Source organism: Asterias amurensis, chromosome 1, assembly GCF_032118995.1.
Source record: "Asterias amurensis chromosome 1, ASM3211899v1".
NCBI lineage: Eukaryota > Metazoa > Echinodermata > Asteroidea > Forcipulatida > Asteriidae > Asterias > Asterias amurensis.
The window spans coordinates 27,839,423-27,861,901 of NC_092648.1; the positions used below are offsets into that span (position 1 = coordinate 27,839,423).

A 22,479-nucleotide genomic window follows, 5' to 3' on the forward strand; every position below is an offset into this window, starting at 1 on the left:
GGTGTCGTATAATGCTGACTTCTTCTCTGTAAATAAATTAATGGCGCAGAATATTTTAGTTCGGCTTTGGGCCACATCTCTGCATTTCTACGAAACCAACGCCGAACTCCGCACCAAAGCTCAACTTGGCTGATTCCTAAAACACAATTGGCTCTGCGGACATTTTTGAGGTTTGTTTACTGTTGCATTTGCATTGGTCATTTATTTTTAACAAGAAACAGCGAACCAAAGGTTTTGTACAAACTGTCCATTGAAGATATAGCCTAGCATTGTATCTAACTTAACTTGTTTTCATTATGATAGTTATAGTGTTTTTTTATTGTTTTTTTGCAGATTTTTTTCTGAAGTTGTAAAGACCTGCTTGCACAAACACTTTCTTTCATTCTTTCTAAATTAGTCTGCGAATAAAGAGCGATGTCGGGAGATTTTGTAAAACGTGAGTATTACTAGACGTAGGCCTAAATTAAAACAAATTCATAATTCGTAAATGTTACAATCATTCGCACAAATACGCCTCGAAAATGTGATGTTTTGCTTTACACTGTCCGCCGTTTTTTGGTATTTCTTTTGACCGTGTTCACTCACAAGGTAAAAGGGGAACCACAAAAATCACCCAATCCATCGCAATGTGCCCCTTCAATACGAGTTTTGCTTGTTTCTGTATGGTTACAAAAAGTTTTAAATAAAGTACTGAGGCGTCAATCAGGGGGGGGGGGGGGAGGCATGTCCCCCAACTTTTCAATACAAAATGTCCCACATGTTTTGGCCACATTTTATTATGAAGCTCATGGCCATCAACCCTTGGGCCGACGGGGACACGTCCCTGCACTTTATAATAACCAATATCATAGCAAAATAGTGAACAAAATGGCTTACGATAGGCCTTACCCCAAATTCCAACTTCTGAGGGAGGACAATTAACCCCCCTCAGACTCTGCATATCACAGCATTGTACTGCATCATGTGTGTTACTTTGAAATTATTTCAGATGAATTGAAAGGGTCAAAAGATGTCTCTGAAAAGGCCTAGATTGCACCAGAGAGCATCTACGACCTAACCAAAATTCAGGGGACCTAAAGCGGGCCCCGGAACCCACGACGTGAATGATATGACTAACGATGTCCCCCCCCCCCGCTCCCCCCACCATCTTTTAAGACGGATTGAGAGCCATGAGATATCTAAAAGCTTGCGTTTTCAGGTGGTTGCCAGTGGTGCGCGGGGATTTGGGGACACCAGCTGAAGACCGTGTTTCTTGTAGATTCTTTGATTTACGGATCTATGTTAATGTTCCCACCTTAAAGCCATTGGACCCTTTCGGTACAGAATACAAAAAGTTCACAGATTTACAAATAACTTACAGGGTTTACAGAAGGTAGTGGTGAAATACTTCTCTTGAAATATTATTCCATGAAATGCGTTACTTTTTGAGAAAACAGTAAAAAGATATCAATTCTCGTTAACGAGAATTACGGATTTATTTTAAACACATGTCATGACACGGCGAAACGCGCGGATACAAGGGTGGGGTTTTCCCGTTATTTTCTCCCGACTCCGATGACCGATTAAGCCCAAATTTTCACAGGTTTGTTATTTGATATAGACGTTGTGATACACGAAGTGTGGGCCTTGGACAATACTGTTTACCGAAAGGGTCCAATGGCTTTAACTTTCAATTATCATCAACTAAAATATTACGCTATACAAAATATCACTTATACTGTGTGATTTTAAAAGCGTTTGAGTGCAATCTCCTTTTAATTATGTTTATATAACTATATTTTTATCGTTGGCAGGCCGGTCTGGTTTTTCACATCTCAGAATGTTTTTATACTTTTGTATAACCTTGGCAGCCCCTTTCCAACTAGTAACCACTGTGTATGTCTAAAATTAAAAGAAATAAACAAATAAACAACACCAGGTAAATGGTATTAATTACATGTGCTGGAAGCTTAGTTACTGGGGAGAGGTTGATAGTATACAAAATTTCGAGAAAGAAGTAATTTTCCACGAATTTGAGTTCGAGACCTCCGATTTAGAATTTGAGGTCTCGAAATCGAACATCTGAAAGAACGGACTTCGTGTGACAAGCGTGTTTCTTCTTTCATTATTATCTCGCAACTTCGACGACCAGTTTAGCTCAAATTTTCACAGGTTTGTTGTTTGATGCATATGTTGAGATACGCCAAGTTAGAATAATGGTCTTTGACAATTACCAATAGTGTCCAGTGTCTTTAAGCAAGTTAATAAAATAAGGAATTGGACTACTTTGAAAACGATTGGTTCTGACACGGATCTGTGAGATGTGTGTTGCATAACGAAGGCATCTGCCATGACTCGCCAACCTGGATGGAGGCAGGAGATCACTAGTACGGTCTGATTTAGACAAACCCTCCGCAAATCCACGGCAGTGCTTATTCTAATTTTCTAGAGAGAGACAGAGTATTTATTTTTTCTTGCATGTTGCCCTAACGTTCTGGAACGATACATAAGGTTGATGCTATGCTATCTCTCTCACTTTTGATTTTGAAATATAGGTGGATCGTTGAACAGGTACAACCTCGCCGAGGCTGCCTTTCGGGGCGACACAAACAGAGTGCAGGAAATAATGGAAGAAATTAGAGACAACTTTGAATCGGTAAACAAAAATTGAAAGTTTAAAGTTGATAGAGGATTTTATATAGCTGTTCTATTATTCAATTTTCTAAAGAATCACGTTGTGGGAACCCAGTTTAAAGCCATTGGACACTTTCGGTACAGAATTATTTTTAGAGAGGGTAATGTTGAAAGACTTCTCTTGAAATGTTATTTCATGAAATGCTTTACTTTTTGAGAAAACATTAAAACAATATAAATTCTCAATATCGATAATTACGGATTTATTTTAAACACATGTCATGACATGACGCGGCGAAACGTGCGGAAACAAGGGTGGGTTTTCCCGTTATTTTCTCCCGACTCCGATGACCGATTGAGCCTAAATTTTCACAGGTTTGATATTTTATATAGAAGTTGTGATACACGAAGTGTGGGCCTTGGACAATACTGTTTGCCGAAAGTGTCCAATGGCTGTAACAAAGAAAAACGTTATGGGGACTTTTGTTCCATTGTTTATAAGTCCCCACAACTCTGGTTATGTCTACTCGTACATTCTAAAAAAATCATCCTTCTGGAGCATTATTTTGTTCATTCCTTTGTCCATGCACTTAACGTTTCCCATATACTTTTACACTTGTTTTTCTTGTGGAACACCTGTCTTCAGAATTCCCCCTATTGAGACCTTTTGTTCTAATTTTGTTTAAATTCACTTGATCTCCAGAAGGTACCGAATACCCCCCCCCCCCCCCCACACACACACACACCCACCCCCACACACTCACACAACCTACGAATCGGGTTTTGTGGTCCTGCTATTTTATTTCTCTCACTTTTCTAAAGAATTACTTTGTGGGTAAAAGTTCAGCAAAATTGTACCTTGCCTTGTAGGGTCCATTGTTCAATCCCATTGTGTAAGAGTCTTTCCGTAAGCAAACATAGTCACCTGCAATCGGAGACATCATTGTCCCTAATTGTTTGGACCTTTCGGCTATACAGACCCCATTTGTTTTGTGCAAACTTTCCAAATTGAGGTCTTCTCCCATCAACCGGGACCGTAACCCTCTTTTGCTTTAAGTCCTCGGTTAGAATGTTTTTTTTTAACCGCCCATGCGCACACACGTCTATTATTACTTTTCCCTCAAAACACGGAAATGCTCAAAATGCACCACGAGAGTGTCATCGTAGACAGTTCCAATTACAGTATTGTATGAGTAGCCAACCCATTGATTCTCTTAAAAGTTGGGCTATTTGGGCTACAAAATAGACTAAGATATACGGTCTTCCAGGGCCCAATAACAATTTCATGGCTCTGCTTACCGCCGCTTACGATTGCGATTCCCCGCTTACGTGCAAGCGCCGAATTTCTGCGCTAGCCTTGTAAGCGTAGAATGCCTAGTAACGTCAAGTACGCACGCGCAGAAGCCTAAATTCGCCGCTAACCCGTGAAATACGCTTGCCGTAAGCACAGAATTCCCTGCTTCCGTAAGCGCCGATTCTGTGCTTACGGTAAGCATAGCCATGAAATTGGGCCCTGGAATGAAGTAGAACAGTCCATTAAAACACATCACCAAATTCAGCCGTTTTTGAGCGTTTTTGAACAAAAACTAAGGTCGCATGATAGTTAGAACCATAAAGTGGTTCGAATAATCACGTGACCTTTCGAGGTAGTTTTACTTCCAGTCGTAGAAAAGCTATTTCGTTGAACCAAATTTAAATATTTTTGTTTACAATTATTCATGAGTATATGAAAAAAAAGACTATGTATTTAGATTATGGATACAAATCGTAATTAGTGGTAAAACATCGAACGTAAGATTAGGATTCAGAGAGTCCGTGTAACGGAATCTTGTTGATGGGCCCATGCTGTGTCTCTGGGGGCTGGATGTGTAAACCCGGGCGCTGGATGAACTCCCAGCTTGCGGGTCTCGCAGTGAGCTTGGGAGGAGTTGGGAGCCAGACATCAAAGTACATGTTTGTCATAGTGAGTTTGTCAGTCGTTACACCTCTTGTCGAATCCATTATTTCTTATGATCGCAACGTTCGATAATGCTCTGTTTCGTTTCATGGCCCCCTAATATTTCTTTTTGTTAGGAGTTTTCAGGTAATTAAAAAAGATTGATAATGTCAAAACGTAGGAATACCGCATTTTGTTATTATTATTATTTTCCAGTTTCGCGCGGGTCCCGTTTGTGGTTCTTTCCCGTTTCCAAAGACGTACCACTTTGTGCCCCTTCCTCCTGTCCCCGTCCAAAGTCTAACCCGTGCCTCCTTCCCATCATCCCGCCCGTGGATTGTTCTTCGCACTTTTTGCCGGCCCATAACTTTCACCGTTCCGCGCGGGTCCCGCTAGTCAGGTGGTTCTCCGTTTCGTGTATTTTTCTTCTTTGTCCAGTTTATTTTTTCCCTGTCCAATATCAATATTAGTCCCTTTTTCTTTTTCCCCTTTCCGTATTATTTCCCAAGCCCTTTTAATTAATTGTTTCCTTCATTTTTTGTCCCCCCCTTGCAACAGACGTACCACGCTGCATGCCCCTTCCTTCTCCCTGTCCCACAACGTGCTCTAAAAAAAAAACCACCAGCCTTCGTCATGTCGTCGTGATCCCTTGACTGTGACATCACAAAGGACGCGTGCCCGCAATCCCAAAGTTACTACACGCTCGCGCTTTGAATGTGACGTCACAAACAACACATGCCCCCAACCCACGAATACCCCGAAATTTACCCCAGGACGCATCATTTTAGCAGGGTGCGGGCATCACTCGACGTGAAAACAACATGGCGGCGCCCACAACAACAATGGCGGCGCCCATGCGATTTAAGCGCTATTATAGGGTGCGTTCGATTAGCTTCCCTGGGTCTACCCCGCGGTGCTCACTCGGGTGAGCCACTGACAAGAGCTAAACAATCACTCACCGCTCTCATGCACATGGGGACAGCCCCCAGGTGACCCACTCCACAAGCAGGGCACTGGTGGCTGACCCGGGTGAGCCCCTGGAATGACGTCAAAGCTATTTGAACGCACCGGGGGCAGGGCGGGTTCGACCCAGGGAAGCTAAACGAACGAGGGTGCGGTTACTGGTGTTTTTACACACGGAATAATAAAATAAGTTGAAAGGATAACGAGATTGAGTTAGGTCAAGAGGATATCCATATGGTCATTTCTAAGGTACAATTTGATAGATTTTTGAGTGATTGGCTAAGCCCTGCACGAAAGCCCGAATTCCATTTTCTTAATATTTATTACCGCTATGCAAATGTTCCACATTCAAGGACTATTTAAGAAAGGGGAAGAAAGCCCGAATTCAATTTTCATAATATTTATTACCGCTATGAAAATGTTCCCCATTCAAGGATTATTTTAAAAAGGGAAAGAAAGCCCGAATTACATTTACTTAATATTTATTGACGCTATATTATAGCGATAATACATATTAAGTAAATGGAATTCGGGCTTTCTTTTCCTTTTTTAAATAATCCTTGAAGGGGGAACATTTCCATTATAGTGGTAATAAATATTAAGAAAATGGAATTGGGGCTTTCTTTCCCTTTTTAAAACAATCCTTGAATGGGGAACATTTCCATAGTGGTAATAAATATTAAGAAAATGGAATTGGGGCTTTCTTTCCCGTTTTAAAATAATCCTTGAATGGGGAACAGTTCCATAGTAGTAATAAATATGAAGTAAATGGAATTCGGGCTGTCTTTCCCTTTTTAAAATAATCCTTGAATGGGGAACATTTCCATAGTGGTAATAAATATGAAGAAAATGGAATTCGGGCTTTCTTTTCCTTTTTTAAATAATACTTGAATGGGGAACATTTGCATAGCGGCAATAAATATTAAGAGAATGGGATTCGAACTGTCTTTCCCTTTTTTAAATAACCCTTGAATAGGGGACATTTCCATAGCGGTAATAAATATTAAGTAAATGGAATTCGGGCTTTCTTTCCCTTTTTTAAATAATACTTGAATGGGGAATATTTCCATTATAGCGGTGTTAATGTTAAGAGAATGGAATTGGGGCTTTCTTTGCCTTTTTTAAATAATACTTGAATGAGGAATATTTCCATTATAGCGGTGTAAATATTAAGAGAATGGAATTCGGGCTTTCTTTGCCTTTTTTAAATAATCCTTGAATAGGGAACATTTCCATAGCGGTAATAAATATTAAGTAAATGGAATTCGGGCTTTCTTTCCCTTTTTTACATAATACTTGAATGGGGAATATTTCCATTATAGTGGTAATAAATATTAAGAGAATGGAATTCGGGCTTTCTTTGCCTTTTTTAAATAATCCTTGAATAGGGAACATTTCCATAGCGGTAATAAATATTAAGTAAATGGGATTCGGGCTTTCTTTCCCTTTTTTAAAATAATACTTGAATGGGGAACATTTTCATTATAGTGGTATTAAATATAAAATGAAATTCGGACTTTCTTTCCCTTTTTTAAATAATCCTTGAATGGGGAACATTTCCATTATAGTGGTAATTAATATTACATGAAAATCGGGCTTTCTTTCCCTTTTAAAAACAATCCTTGAATGGGGAACATTTCCATAGTGGTAATAAATATAACGAAAATGGAATTCGGGCTTTCTTTCCCTTTTTTAAATAATCCTTGAATAGGGAACATTGGGGCTTTCTTTCCCTTTTAAAAATAACCTAATGGGGAACATTTCCATAGCGGTAATAAATATCAAGAAAATGGAATTCGGACTTTCTTTCCCTTTTTTAAATAATCTTATAATGGGGAACATTTCCATAGCGGTAATAAATATTAAGAAAATGGAATTCAGGCTTTCTTTTCCTTTTTTAAATAATACTTAAATGGGGATCATTTGTATAGCGGCAATAAATATTAAGACAATGGAATTCGGGCTTTCTTTCCCTTTTTTAAATAATCTTTGAATATGGAACAATTCCATAGCGGTAATAAATATTAAGTAAATGGAATTCGGGCTTTCTTTCCCTTTTTTAAATAATTCTTGAATGGGGAACATTTCCATTATAGTGGTAATTAATACTAAATGAAATTCGGGCTTTCTTTCCCTTTTAAAAACAATCCTTGAATGGGGAACATTTCCATTATAGTGGTAATTAATATTAAATGAAATTCGGGCTTTCTTTCCCTTTTAAAAACAATCCTTGAATGGGGAACATTTCCATAGTGGTAATAAATATTAAGAAAATGGAATTCGGGCTTTCTTTCCCTTTTTTAAATTATCCTTGAATATGGAACATTTCCATAGCGGTAATAAATATTAAGTAAATGGAGTTCGGGCTTTCTTTCCTTTTTTTAAATAATACTTGAATGGGGAATAATTCCATTATAGTGGTAATAAATATTAAGAGAATGGAGTTCGGGCTGTCTTTCCCTTTTTTAAATAATACTTGAATGGGGGAATATTTCCATTATAGTAGTAATAAATATTAAATGAAATTCGGGCTTTCTTTCCCTTTTTTAAATAATCCTTGAATGGGGAACATTTCCATTACAGTGGTAATTAATACTAAATGAAATTCGGGCTTTCTTTCCTTTTTAAAAATAACCTAATGGGGAACATTTCCATAGCGGTAATAAATATTAAGAAAATGGAATTTGGACTTTCTTTCCCTTTTTAAAATAATCTTTGAATGGGGAACATTTGAAAAATGGAATTCGGACTTTCTTTCCCTTTTTTAAATAATCCTATAATGGGGGACATTTCCATAGCGGTAATAACTATTAAGAAAATGGAATTCGGGCTTTCTTTTCCTTTTTTAAATAATACTTGAATGGGGATCATTTGTATAGCGGCAATAAATATTAAGAGAATGGAATTCGGGCTTTCTTTCCCTTTTTTAAATAATCCTTGAATATGGAACATTTCCATAGCGGTAATAAATATTAAGAAAGTGGAATTCGGACTTTCTTTCCCTTTTTAAAATAATCTTTGAATGGGGATCATTTGAAAAATGGAATTCGGACTTTCTTTCCCTTTTTTAAATAATCCTATAATGGGGAACATTTCCATAGCGGTAATAAATATTAAGAAAATGAAATTCGGACTTTTTTCCCTTTTTTAAATAGTCCTTGAATGGGGAACATTTTCATAGCGGTAATAAATATTAAGAAAACTGAATTCGGGCTTTCTTTCCCTTTTTTAAATAGTCCTTGAATGAGGAACATTTGCATAGCGGCAATAAATATTAAGAAAATGGAATTCGGACTTTCTTTGCCTTTTTTAAATAATAGCGTCAATAAATATTTAAAAGGGAAAGAAAGCCTGAATTTCATTTAGTATTAATTACCACTATAAAGGAAATGTTCCCCATTCAAGGAATAGTGGATTATTTAAAAAAGAGAAGGAAAGCCCGAATTCCATTTTCTTTATATTTATTACCACTATGGAAATGTTCCCCATTCATAGATTATTTAAAAAAGGGAAAGAAAGCCCGAATTCCATTTTCTTAATATTTATTACCGCTATGCAAATGTTCCACATTTAAGGACTATTTAAGAAAGGGAAAGAAAGCCCGAATTCATTTTTCTTAATATTGATTACCGCTATGAAAATGTTCCCCATTCAAGGATTATTTTAAAAAGGGAAAGAAAGCCCGAATTACATTTACTTAATATTTATTGACGCTATATTATAGCGATAATACATATTAAGTAAATGGAATTCGGGCTTTCTTTTCCTTTTTTAAATAATCCTTGAAGGCGGAACATTTCCATTATAATGGTAATAAATATTAAGAAAATGGAATTGGGGATTTCTTTCCCTTTTTAAAATAATCCTAAAAGGGGGAACATTTCCATTATAGTGGTAATAAATATTAAGAAAATGGAATTGGGGCTTTCTTTCCCTTTTTAAAATAATCCTTGAATGGGGAACAGTTCCATAGTAGTAATAAATATGAAGTAAATGGAATTCGGGCTGTCTTTCCCTTTTTAAAATAATCCTTGAATGGGGAACATTTCCATAGTGGTAATAAATATGAAGAAAATGGAATTCGGGCTTTCTTTTCCTTTTTTAAATAATACTTGAATGGGGAACATTTGCATAGCGGCAATAAATATTAAGAGAATGGGATTCGAACTGTCTTTCCCTTTTTTAAATAATACTTGAATGGGGAATATTTCCATTATAGCGGTGTTAATGTTAAGAGAATGGAATTGGGGCTTTCTTTGCCTTTTTTAAATAACCCTTGAATAGGGGACATTTCCATAGCGGTAATAAATATTAAGTAAATGGAATTCGGGCTTTCTTTCCCTTTTTTAAATAATACTTGAATGGGGAATATTTCCATTATAGCGGTGTTAATGTTAAGAGAATGGAATTGGGGCTTTCTTTGCCTTTTTTAAATAATACTTGAATGGGGAATATTTCCATAGCGGTAATAAATATTAAGTAAATGGAATTCGGGCTTTCTTTCCCTTTTTAAATAATCCTTGAATAGGGAACATTTCCATAGCGGTAATAAATATTAAGTAAATGGAATTCGGGCTTTCTTTCCCTTTTTTACATAATACTTGAATGGGGAATATTTCCATTATAGTGGTAATAAATATTAAGAGAATGGAATTCGGGCTTTCTTTGCCTTTTTTAAATAATCCTTGAATAGGGAACATTTCCATAGCGGTAATAAATATTAAGTAAATGGGATTCGGGCTTTCTTTCCCTTTTTTAAAATAGTACTTGAATGGGGAACATTTTCATTATAGTGGTGTTAAATATAAAATGAAATTCGGACTTTCTTTCCCTTTTTTAAATAATCCTTGAATGGGGAACATTTCCATTATAGTGGTAATTAATATTACATGAAAATCGGGCTTTCTTTCCCTTTTAAAAACAATCCTTGAATGGGGAACATTTCCAAAGTGGTAATAAATATAACGAAAATGGAATTCGGGCTTTCTTTCCCTTTTTTAAATAATCCTTGAATAGGGAACATTTCCATACTGGTAATAAATATTAGGAAAATGGAATTGGGGATTTCTTTCCCTTTTTAAAATAATTCTAAAAGGGGAACATTTACATTATAGTGGTAATAAATATTAAGAAAATGGAATTGGGGCTTTCTTTCCCTTTTTAAAATAATCCTTGAATGGGGAACATTTCCAAAGTGGTAATAAATATTAAGAAAATGGAATTGGGGCTTTCTTTCCCTTTTTAAAATAATCCTTGAATGGGGAACAGTTCCATAGTGGTAATAAATATGAAGAAAATTGAATTCGGGCTTTCTTTTTCTTTTTTAAATAATACTTGAATGGGGAACATTTGCATAGCGGCAATAAATATTAAGAGAATGGAATTCGAACTTTCTTTCCCTTTTTTAAATAATACTTGAATGGGGAACATTTCCATAGCGGTAATAAATATTAAGTAAATGGAATTCGGGCTTTTTTTCCCTTTTTCAAATAATACTTGAATGGGGAATATTTCCATTATAGTGGTAATAAATATTAAGAGAATGGAATTCGGGCTTTCTTTGCCTTTTTTAAATAATCCTTGAATAGGGAACATTTCCATAGCGGTAATAAATATTAAGTAAATGGAATTCGGGATTTCTTTCCCTTTTTTAAATAATACTTGAATGGGGAACATTTTCATTATAGTGGTATTAAATATAAAATGAAATTCGGACTTTCTTTCCCTTTTTTAAATAATCCTTGAATGGGGAACATTTCCATTATAGTGGTAATTAATATAACATGAAATTCGGGCTTTCTTTCCCTTTTAAAAACAATCCTTGAATGGGTAACATTTCCATAGCGGTAATAAATATTAAGAAAATGGAATTCGGGCTTTCTTTTCCTTTTTTAAATAATACTTGAATGGGATCATTTGTATAGCGGCAATAAATATTAAGAGAATGGAATTCGGGCTTTCTTTCCCTTTTTTAAATAATCCTTGAATATGGAACATTTCCATAGCGGTAATAAATATTAAGTAAATGGAATTCGGGCTTTCTTTCCCTTTTTTAAATAATACTTGAATGGGAAATATTTCCATTATAGCGGTGTAAATATTAAGAGAATGGAATTCGGGCTTTCTTTGCCTTTTTTAAATAATCCTTGAATAGGGAACATTTCCATAGCGGTAATAAACATTAAGTAAATGGAATTCGGGCTTTTTTTCCCTTTTTTAAATAATTCTTGAATGGGGAACATTTCCATTATAGTGGTAATAAATACTAAATGAAACTCTTTTGTATTTCTTTTGTACTACACTACCAAAACTTTCTCCACACACTCAATATACATTCATAATGCTTGCATTTCCTTTTTAAAAAACATAATGAAAAATGACATTTTTACGTCCCACGATACATAGCGTTGCTACAGCACTATAAGTAAAGCGAGTTTTTGGAACATGCTGTGTGCCACAAATCTAATACATCTACTGTTTTGTTTTGTTTTTGTTCTTTTTTCGGGGGGGGGGGGGCGGGGGCGGTAAGAGCGTAGGCCTCTTTTTAGTTTATTCTCATCTGAATTGGTCTTGTAAACTTTCTGGTCAATGGGCTGCATGTATAACGGGAGCACTTAACGTGAACGTCAAAAAAGTGTTTTGCAGGCAGAGATGCCAAGTCCAGAGGCTAGCTATGTGTGAGATTTTTCAAAGCTCAACCCCCATCCCCCCGGAAAAATTTGCCAGTTTAAGAAGGCCTTTTTAAATCGCCACCCAACTTTTTTTTTTTTTTTTTTTTTTTTTTTATAAATAAATAAAACAATGTGAAATTTAATTGTGGACAAAAAGTGTTTCAAAATGCATCAAAAACTTCATCAGAATAATTAAAACTCACTTGAGGTACACAGGAGATGTTGATGGTTAATGTGGAGGTTCGATTGTGTCAGATTATATCCTTCCAAACTTGAAAAAAAATAGACTAAAAATGATGTCCAAAATCAATCGCTCACTTCTTCTGCCTGTTGTGTCTTCGCTAGTGGAGCGCATTTCAACGAATTTGCTAAAAGAATCGGAACAAACTTGTGCGCAATAAGCGTTTTGCGTTCTGCCGAATCTGTTTGTACAAATTTTGTACAAAAAATGTCGTTAATTTTTTTCCCGATCTCGCCCCAATAATGGTTGATGTGCGTGTGAGCGTGAGACAGAGCCCAAATGCGTGAGTCTCACGCCTAATGCGTGAGACTTGGCAGGTCTGGTTTTGTTTTATTGTCACTTTGGGCTTATTGCATCTCGCGAAATTTGAACGACAAACGACACAATTTCTGACCGCGTTCATGTTCACGCTGCTCTAGGAACAAACCTCCATACATCCCATATCTCTGGAACCCTATATCGTACAAACTAAATAAAAACGATAAACTCGTCCCCACTCCTTAATTTTCTCTAACTTATTTCACTTTCAGAAAGCATGTCAAGTCATGTTTAGGGTTTGTTACGTCCAGTTTGGGTCAATAGACAAACTCCTAAAAATGTACCCCATTCAGCCGCACGAGGTCTCTTTTGTTAATATTATCTCCATCAGTAACCAACCCGACGGGCCGATGGCTAAATTAGGCTTCAAAATGGATTTGGCAAAATGTACATTCTGAGACCTGACCGACACACTGCTCTAACCAATTTTGTGAATGGACTTATTCAAAAGGAAACTTAATGTCGTTTTGCTTAACAACTTTGACCAAATGCAAAGCAAAGTTCTTTTTTTTACAGCTTCAAAACAGCCTTTGACGTGTGTGTATAAGTTTTACCATAGAGTAAGGAATGGTTTCACAATTCTACCTCCATGGTTAAACTCTGAAACTGCAACATTATACCTCCATGAACAGACCGTATTCTAAAACGGTATTCATGTACCCATTTGAGTTTACTGGCACCCACTGTCAACCTAAAGTGGTCCCACGGCGACTTTCTTCACCAAACAACAGGTGGCCTGTCTCAAACCAGACACAGACCACTCACAATACACTGACCAGAATGGCTCTTTGTGTAAGGCCCCCCCCCCACCCCCAAAATGTTATTAATTGTAAAGTTTCCTTAGACACCTTCCAACCTATAGCCGGCCCTACCCAATGTTTCCAAATTATTAAGCTTCCGTTTGATCCCATCCTTGTTCATCATGATAATTCTCATGCCGTTTGGAAGTGAATGCTTTTTAGGTGTTCGGGCCAACAGCCCGGAACACCTCTTATTTTTGTTCGGTTTCTTTTTTTTATTAGGTGTTCGGGCCAACAGCCCGGAACACCTCTTATTTTTGTTCGTTTTTTTAGGTGTTCGGGCAACAGCCCGAACAACTCTTTGATTTTGTTCGGTTTTTTAGGTGTTCGGGCAACAGCCCGAACAACTCTTTGATTTTGTTCGTTTTTTTTTTAGTTTTTTTTTTAGGTGTTCAGGCAACAGCCCGAACAACTCTTTGATTTTGTTCGTTTTTTTAGGTGTTCGGGCAACAGCCCGAACAACTCTTTGATTTTGTTCGGTTTTTTTTTTTTTAGGTGTTCGGGCAATAGCCCGAACAACTCTTTGATTTTGTTCGTTTTTTTTTTTTAGGTGTTCGGGCAACAGCCCGAACAACTCATTGATTTTGTTCGGGTTTTTTTAGGTGTTCGGGCAACAGCCCGAACAACTCATTGATTTTATTCGTTTTTTTTTTTTTTAGGTGTTCGGGCAACAGCCCGAACAACTCATTGATTTTGTTCGGTTTTTTTTTTTAGGTGTTCGGGTAACAGCCCGAACAACTCTTTGTTATTGTTCGGTTTTTTCTTTTTTTTGGTTTTTCTTCTTCCTCTCGCTGTCGATTGTCCGCAAGAAAAAGCATAAATGCGAAGCTTGCATTAATTTGAAACTTTGCACACAGGTAGACAATAACCAGTAACTGATGCAAAAGTTGTTACGTCACGATGACGTCATCAGTTGACGAGATACACTAATTCAAAGTTTATTATTTCAAAAAATCATAACTTTTGATCTACATAAGGGATTTTTACAATCAATACATCATCGGAAAGGGCATTAAAAACTCCGTAAACGCCTCACGGACATGACCCCATTTTGATTTTGTCTTCCGGCTCAAAAGAGAGGTTGAAAATCTTAGAATTCATGTATAAAGAACTACAAAATTCCCCATTGATTGCGCGTAAAGATTTTACGATTACATGTACATGTACCTTGTCACCACGTGTAAGCATGCGGTGCATTGCGGTCACCACGTGTAAGTATGCGGTGCATTGAGGAGCATAACCACGCTCTGCACCACGTGTTGATCGTTTTAATCTGCGTTCGAGGCGTTCTCAACACAATGTCAATTTTCTTCAAAAGTAATTACTTGGTTTTATCTACGACCATACTGCGTTGATAACACCGGTTCTCGTCCGGTCACTGAGGTTAAGCAAAATCGGGCCCAGTCAGTATTTCGATGGGAGAGCACGTGGCGACCAAAATTTGTACTATTTATTTTTGTATTTAATTTTTTTTTCGTCCTAAAAATAGCCTCGTTTTTAGTCTGTTTTCAAGGCGTTTTCAACAAACATTTCCCTTCCGGTTAGTTAGTCTCTTCTCTAGTCGTCATTATGCGTTAAGCTCCTATATCCTCAACCACACAAGCTATTTTGACAATCTATACATCATATGAAAGGGCTTTACGTACGTAGTCTGTTTTCAAGGTGTTTTCAACAAACATTTCCCTTTCGGTTAGTTAGTCTATTCTCCAGTCGTCATTATGCATAAGTTCATATGTCCTCAACCACACAAGCTATTTTGACAATCTATGCATCATATGAAAGGGCTTTACGTACGCAGTCTGTTTTCAAGGTGTTTTCAACAAACATTTTCCTTTCGGTTAGTTAGTCTCTTCTCCAGTCGTCATTATGCATAAGAGCCTTTGTCCTCAACCACAAAAGCTATTTTGACAATCTATTCATCATATGAAAGGGCCTCACGTATTCCACAAAAATGGGTATGTTGGTGACCTTCTATTGACTTGTTGACCTTTCTAAACTGGAAAAGCCTGTAAAATGCTTTGGAAAGGCATTATTTAAAGGTGTTTAGGTTGAAATGTACACTTTTTGATGCTTTTTCCTTAAACATATTACACATCGAGAAAACTGTTTGGTTTTGATTTCTTTGTAATTTGACGGGATACTTACAATACTTGTTTCATTTATTCAAACACTGACCCAACAATAGCTGAACACCTAGTGTTTGTTTTTACAAACACTATATCTAGTTTTTTTTTTTTTTTGGTTTTTCTTATTCTTCTCGCTGTCAATTGTCCGCAAGAAAAAGCATAGATTGCGCGTAAAGATTGCGCGTAAAGATTTTACGATTACATGTACACGTACTTTGTCACCACGTGTAAGCATGCGGTGCATTGCGGTCACCACGTGTAAGTATGCTGTGCATTGAGGAGCATAACCACGCTCTGCACCACGTGTTGATCGTTTTAGTCTGCGTTCGAGGCGTTCTCAACACAATGTCAATTTTCTTCAAAAGTAATTACTTGGTTTTATCTACGACCATACTGCGTTGATAACACCGGTTCTCGTCCGGTCACTGAGGTTAAGCAAAATCGGGCCCAGTCAGTATTTCGATGGGAGACCACGTGGCGACCAAAGATTGTACTATTTATTTTTGTATTTAATTTTTTTTTCTCCTATAAATAGCCTCGTTTTAAGTCTGTTTCCAAGGCGTTTTCAACATACATTTCCCTTCCGGTTAGTTAGTCTCTTCTCCAGTCGTCATTATGCATTAAGCTCCTATATCCTCAACCACAAAAGCTAATTTGACGATCTATACATCATATGAAAGGGCTTTACGTATGTAGTCTGTTTTCAAGGTGTTTTCAACAAACACTTCCCTTCCGGTTAGTTAGTCTCTTCTCCAGTCGTCATTATGCATAGTTCCTATGTCCTAAACCACAAAAGCTATTTTGACAATCTGTACATGAAATGAAAGGGCTCTGCGTATGTAGTCTGTTTTCAAGGCTTTTCAACAAACATTTCCCTTCCGGTTAGTTAGTCTCTTCTCCAGTCGTCATTACTCATCAGTTCACATTTCCTCAACCACAAAAGCTATTTTGACAATCTATACATCATATGAAAGGGCTTTACGTACGTAGTCTGTTTTCAACAAACATTTCCCTTCTGGTTAGTTAGTCTCTTTCCCAGTCGCCATTATTCATCAGTTCACGTTTCCTCAAACACAAAAGCTATTTTGACAATCTATACATCATATGAAAGGGCCTCACGTATTCCACAAAAATGGGTATATTGGTGACCTTCTCTTGACTTTTTGACCCTTTTAAACTGGAAGAGACTTTAAAATGTTTTGAAAAGGCATTATTTAAAGGCTTTTAGGTTGAAATGTACACTTTTTGATGCTTTTTCCATAAATTTTTACACATCGAGAAAACTGTTTGGTTTTGATTTCTTTGTAATTTGACGGGATACTTACAATACTTGTTTCATTTATTCAAACACTGACCCAACAATAGCCGAACACCTAGTGTTTGTTTTTACAAACACTATATCTAGTTTTTCTTTTTCTTCATACTTCTTCTTCTTCTTCTGTCCGTCCCTTGTCCGCTAACAAAAGCGCTTTTCCCAAACTCGTATGAACTTGAAACTTCACACATAGTTAGCGATTTATTAGGAAAAGAAACCGTGTGAGTTACGTCATGATGACGTCATCAAATCTTGAGTTATGAGTATTCAAAGTTTATTAATTAAAAAAATCATAACCTTTGATCTACATGAGGGATTCTTACAATCGAAACATCATCGGAATCGTCATTGAAAACTCCGTAAACGCCCCACAGACATGACCCCATTTTGATGTTGTCTTCTGGCTCAAAAGAGAGGTTGAAAATTTCAAAATTCACGTCTAAAGACCAACGTAAATCCCCATTGGTATGTGCTTAAACATTGCACGTAGGCATACACACAACGTGTAGTGTATTAGCGGTGCAGCAGAGTCACGCTCCAGTGATCATCCATAGAGCGCGAAAAAGCTTCATGAAGAATAGTCTTCGTTCAAGGCGGTTAAAACATACATGCCCCTTACAGTCTTTTCTACAGTCGTCAATATTTCCTAAGTTCATATAACCTAAACTACATAAGCTATTTTGACAATCTATACATCATATGAAAGGGCGTTACGTACTTTACAGAAATGGATATGTTGGTGAACTTTCGTTGACCTTTTGACCTGTTTAAACCGGATGTGACTGTGAAATGATTTGAAAGGGCGTTGTTTATTGCCTTTTAGGTTGAAATATACATCCTTTGATGCTTAACCATCACAGCATACAAGTCTGGCAAAAAAAAATTAACGACACGTTGTAGAAAAATTCATCTTTATGGTTCAATGTTTTTGAACTACGTCATCACGTAAAGCCCAACCGAACACCGTATTTTTGTAATTAACAAAAATCTTATGTCTAGTTGATACTTCTTCTTCTTCTTCTTCTTCTGTACGTCCCTTGTCCCCTAACAGAAACATCTTTTCAAACATTGTATGAACTTGAATATTTACACATAGTTAGATTTTCATTAGGAGAAGAAACCGTGTGAGTTACGTCATGATGACGTCATCAATTCGTGAGTTATGAATATTCAAAGTTTATTAATTCAAAAAATCATAACTTTTGATCTACATGAGGGATTATTACAATCGAAACATCATCGGAATCGTCATTGAAAACTCCGTAGACGCCTCACAGACATGACCCCATTTAGATGTTGTCTTCCGGCTCAAAAACGAGGTTGAAAATTTCAAAATTCACGTCTAAAGAACAACGTAAATCCCCATTGGTATGTGCATAGACATTGCACGTAGGCATACACACAACGTGTAGTGTATTAGCTGTGCAGCAGAGTCACGCTCCAGTGATCATCCATAGAGCGCGAAAAAGCTTCATGAAGAATAGTCTTCGTTCAAGGCGGTTAAAACATACATGCCCCTTACAGTCTTTTCTACAGTCGTCAATATTTCCTAAGTTCATATTTCCTAAACTACATAAGCTATTTTGACAATCTATACATCATATTAAAGGGCTGTACGTACTTTACAGAAATGGATATGTTGGTTAACTTTCGTTGACCTTTTGACCTGTTTAAACCGGAAGTGACTGTGAAATGATTTGAAAGGGCGTTGTTTATTGCCTTTTAGGTTGAAATATACATCCTTTGATGCTTTATTATCACAGCATATAAGTCTGGCAAAGGTCTGATAAAAACAAATATTACCGATGACGTCACCAAACATACACTTTTACTAGAGTAATCATGTTGTTTTGACAGTTTTTGCATTTTGAATCATTTATTACAAATCTTGAGAACAAAGCAAGGTGTAATATGTGTTTTTTAATCCAGGCTTTTACTCCCGGAAACCGAACACCTTGAGTTTGTTCACAAACTCTCAATCTCTAGTTTATAAATATTCTCCATTTAATCTTTTCAACAAATGAGTCACCCGCAGAAGGATTTCTAGGAAGTCTGATAACAACGTCGACCAGTGGTTGACACATGGTCACCTGCGAAACATCAATCTACGGTACTTCATCCATTCAATGCAAATTCGGTCACAATCGTGAGATTGGTTTCGGTTTTGTCCTGGCACCCAGCCTCTTCAACCCTTTCGACCCTGCGCGGCAATGAATGAACCAATCCGGAGTACCATGCTTAGTACAACACGAAAGTAACCTGACCAAAAAGGGCGGATCGAATGGCGGGTGGGCGGGCAAGGGGCAATGAATGAACCAATCCGGAGCACCATCTGCGAAACACTGTCCAATGAGTCGCCTGTCAGAAAGATTTCTAGGAAGTCTGGTAACAACATCGACCAGTGGTTGACGCACGGTCGCCGCCCAAACTTCCTCCAATCACATGACTTGTAAGTGCGAGTTTGGATCCGGGTTTTGCAGACTTGCAACCCGACGTCTGAAACCACACAAACGTATTGAATTCCACACAAACAACCGTGTTGGATTCCACAAGGATGCCATACCACTGGACCTTCTAATTTTCAATCCAAGATGGCGCAGGTTACGCTTTTAATAGTATATAGATTAGTAACGTATTAACGTATGATACCTGTGGCAAGTCGACACACATCGATCCTGCACTTCATGTACATGTGCACCAAGTCGACCCCGGCCCATCCAAGATTAAATAGTATTAGTAACGTATTTACGTATGATACCTAGCCTGTGGCAAGTCGACCCCCATACTTCATGTACACACCATACTTCATGCTACAGTACACACACCGAACGATCACTTCGGTACATTATGTGCGGTCATAGCCTTGCTCAAGGCAGTCGCATTATTCGCTCTGAAAAGACGCAGCTGTAAACCCACCCCCCGTATACCCTGTGCATGGTGTGTGCGATCACACCGAATGACCCACCCGTATACACACTGTCACATCGCACGAATACTGTTCACACAAGTCATCGCACTCGTACACCACTAACCGCATGCGGAGGCCGTCAGGCCGACAGCCTTGTCGGGTCTGTGTCTTCCCGTTTTAATGTGTTGTATTGAAAAAATTCCAATAGTGGACGAAATTGGTGGGGGGCTCTAGGATATGCTAGTATGCAGCTCAAGAATATGTATATCGTTCGTCAGACCTATCAGACAACACAGGATGTGAGGCAAATGAGTTATTCATTTTGACGGCCAATCACACACGCCTATCATGCTCGCTGTGCGTCCCTGGTGGTGGTGTGTGATGATGTAGACAAGTCTCATCTTTCGCGGGCATTATGGTAATGAGCTGACCGTGGGAACTCTTCGCTTATTATAGTAATGAGGTCAGTGGCTTCAACACAGACCCTACAAGGCTGTCGGCCTGACGGCCTCCGCATGCGGATAGTGTACGGGGGCATCGTGTCGTGCGATGTTACGCACAGTGAATACGGGTGGGTTTACGCACAGTGAATACGGGTGGGTTTTTATACAGCGGCGGTCTTTTTTCGGAGTGAATAATTCGACTGCCTTGAGCAAGGCTAGTGCGGTCACTGTTCCGTGACTGCGTAGCTGTAGCCGCCGGCTACGAGGTGGTGCTTATGAGTTGCGGGGTATTCTGCAATTGAGCCCAAATGAAATAATGAAGTTCAATAATCTAGATAGTTCTATTAAAAAGCACAATAGAATTAATAAAGAAATATAAAGCCAACATACCTGTAAAGAACAATGGAAAACCACTGTAACGATATATATCTAAAAGAAACTCCTTTAATGTCTGTTACTGGTCATCACTGGTATAAGAATGACCAGACCAACATCCTGTCCAGAGTATCTATGCTGATGTGGCAATCTTGGACTGATCCATTAATTCTAAAGGTAGGGTCAAAGGTCTATAATTAAAAGGGGGCAATTAACACTGATAATCCACACACCTCTCTACACTTGGAAGGTGTATCAGTTTTGCCATCTCTACATATGGGTAAGGCCCAGTCAATGCCCTCGGGTAAACAACTCCTTATAAGGGAATGCTGTGCGCGTCGCGCGTATCGCTTGATGTGGCACACTGTCTCGGCCGTTGCTCTCGACCAAGAAATGAAGAAACTGTCTTATAAGCACAGGTGCAAACTCGCGTGTCACGCCCATGTTTTCAACACTTTTTATTGGCCATAAACAAAGGTTTAAACACACCCACGTGACGCGCTCTCCACCAAAGGAATAGCGAAACTTTATTTATGAATGTTAGTTTATGAGTTGAACAAGCCTGTATGAGTGAACAATCTTGTGTGTGTTTGAATAAAGTAGAGTTAAAGGCAGTGGACACTATGCTCACTCCACGCCTCCTGGATCCGCGCCTGATTCTGCACACAAGAGTCGAGATTGGTAGAAGTCATATCTAAGTCGGAGAGTAATCAGATCATTGCGGAAAACAAACAATTTCAGATGGAAGAAAAAGATAACCATCAACCATGCCTTATAAATCTTGCAGAAAAAGACCAAAAGTCACATTCTGCACACTCGGGGGACTTAGAGACCGATACTTGCTCAGACCAATGACGTCATATACCCCTCATTGTGGCTATTGCAACCACCATCTTTGATGGTTCTATTATACAACTTTAATGCATCTCAACATTAGCAATTTAGAGAGGATTCGTAGAGGAATTTGTCATCCAAATCCTCATTATGATACATTTCCTTGTTTCCAGGTGGAGATGAAGACCTACAATGGAATGACACCATTAATGGCAGCTGCTTTTCAGGGACACCTAGAAATCGTCATGATCTTGGTGCTGCACAATGCTGCACTTGAGTCTCGGGACCGCGACGGCGACACAGCACTAGCTCATGCCGTGCGTGGGTAAGACAGTTGAAGGCACTAAACATTATTTGCATTCATTAAATTTTAGGTTTTTAAAACATTGTTCCATTTTACACTGATCACGTAAAAATAGACCTAGAGTCAAATTGTTTGTTTGACTCATTCAATCATTTAAAGAATAAATAATTATACATAGAAATAAAGTCCCTTATCATAAACTAAATCAATGACACTCAAGTGACTTACCAGAAATTATACCCAAGATAATTATTCTGTATTACCAGAAACCAACCGAAGATTGTGGAGCTTCTTTTGGATAAAGGCAGCGACATCAATACATCAAATGAAAAAGGGATGACTCCCATCCACATTGCAACATGCGAAGGTCACTGGTCATGCGCAGAAAAGATCCTGATGCACAGGTCGGGATGTAACGTCAATTGCAGAGTAAGCCAAGATTTTGTTGAAATGTTCTGTAGGCCTATTCATTTGAGTATTTAGCCATACTTATATGCGATTCGATTGTAGAAAATAAAGAATGACATGTTTCTATGCAAAATCAGCCTTTTATTTCTCTAACTGGATAGCTACAGATGGTCAGTTACATCAAACTACTAGAAGACAATGTGACATGTTTCCACTCACTATAA

At 37.9% G+C, this 22,479-nt stretch overlaps 1 protein-coding gene across 1 annotated transcript; it reads left to right on the forward strand.

Annotated features, from left to right (window-relative positions):
• Positions 1-22,479, forward strand: LOC139942235 (ankyrin repeat, SAM and basic leucine zipper domain-containing protein 1-like). Its single transcript, XM_071939062.1, has 6 exons — positions 1-170; positions 334-436; positions 2,535-2,635; positions 21,717-21,868; positions 22,114-22,276; positions 22,417-22,479. Exons 2-6 carry the CDS (start codon positions 415-417, stop codon positions 22,477-22,479), a joined length of 501 nt encoding a protein of 166 aa, XP_071795163.1. The 5' UTR covers positions 1-170; positions 334-414.

Excerpts from the sequence above, each read along its gene's own strand:
- LOC139942235 (XM_071939062.1), top strand. The coding sequence starts at position 415 with ATGTCGGGAGATTTTGTAAAAC. Across the intron at positions 21,869-22,113 it reads CTAGCTCATGCCGTGCGTGG|AAACCAACCGAAGATTGTGG; the intron begins GTAAGACAGTTG and ends CTGTATTACCAG. Across the intron at positions 22,277-22,416 it reads GATGTAACGTCAATTGCAGA|CTACAGATGGTCAGTTACAT; the intron begins GTAAGCCAAGAT and ends CTAACTGGATAG.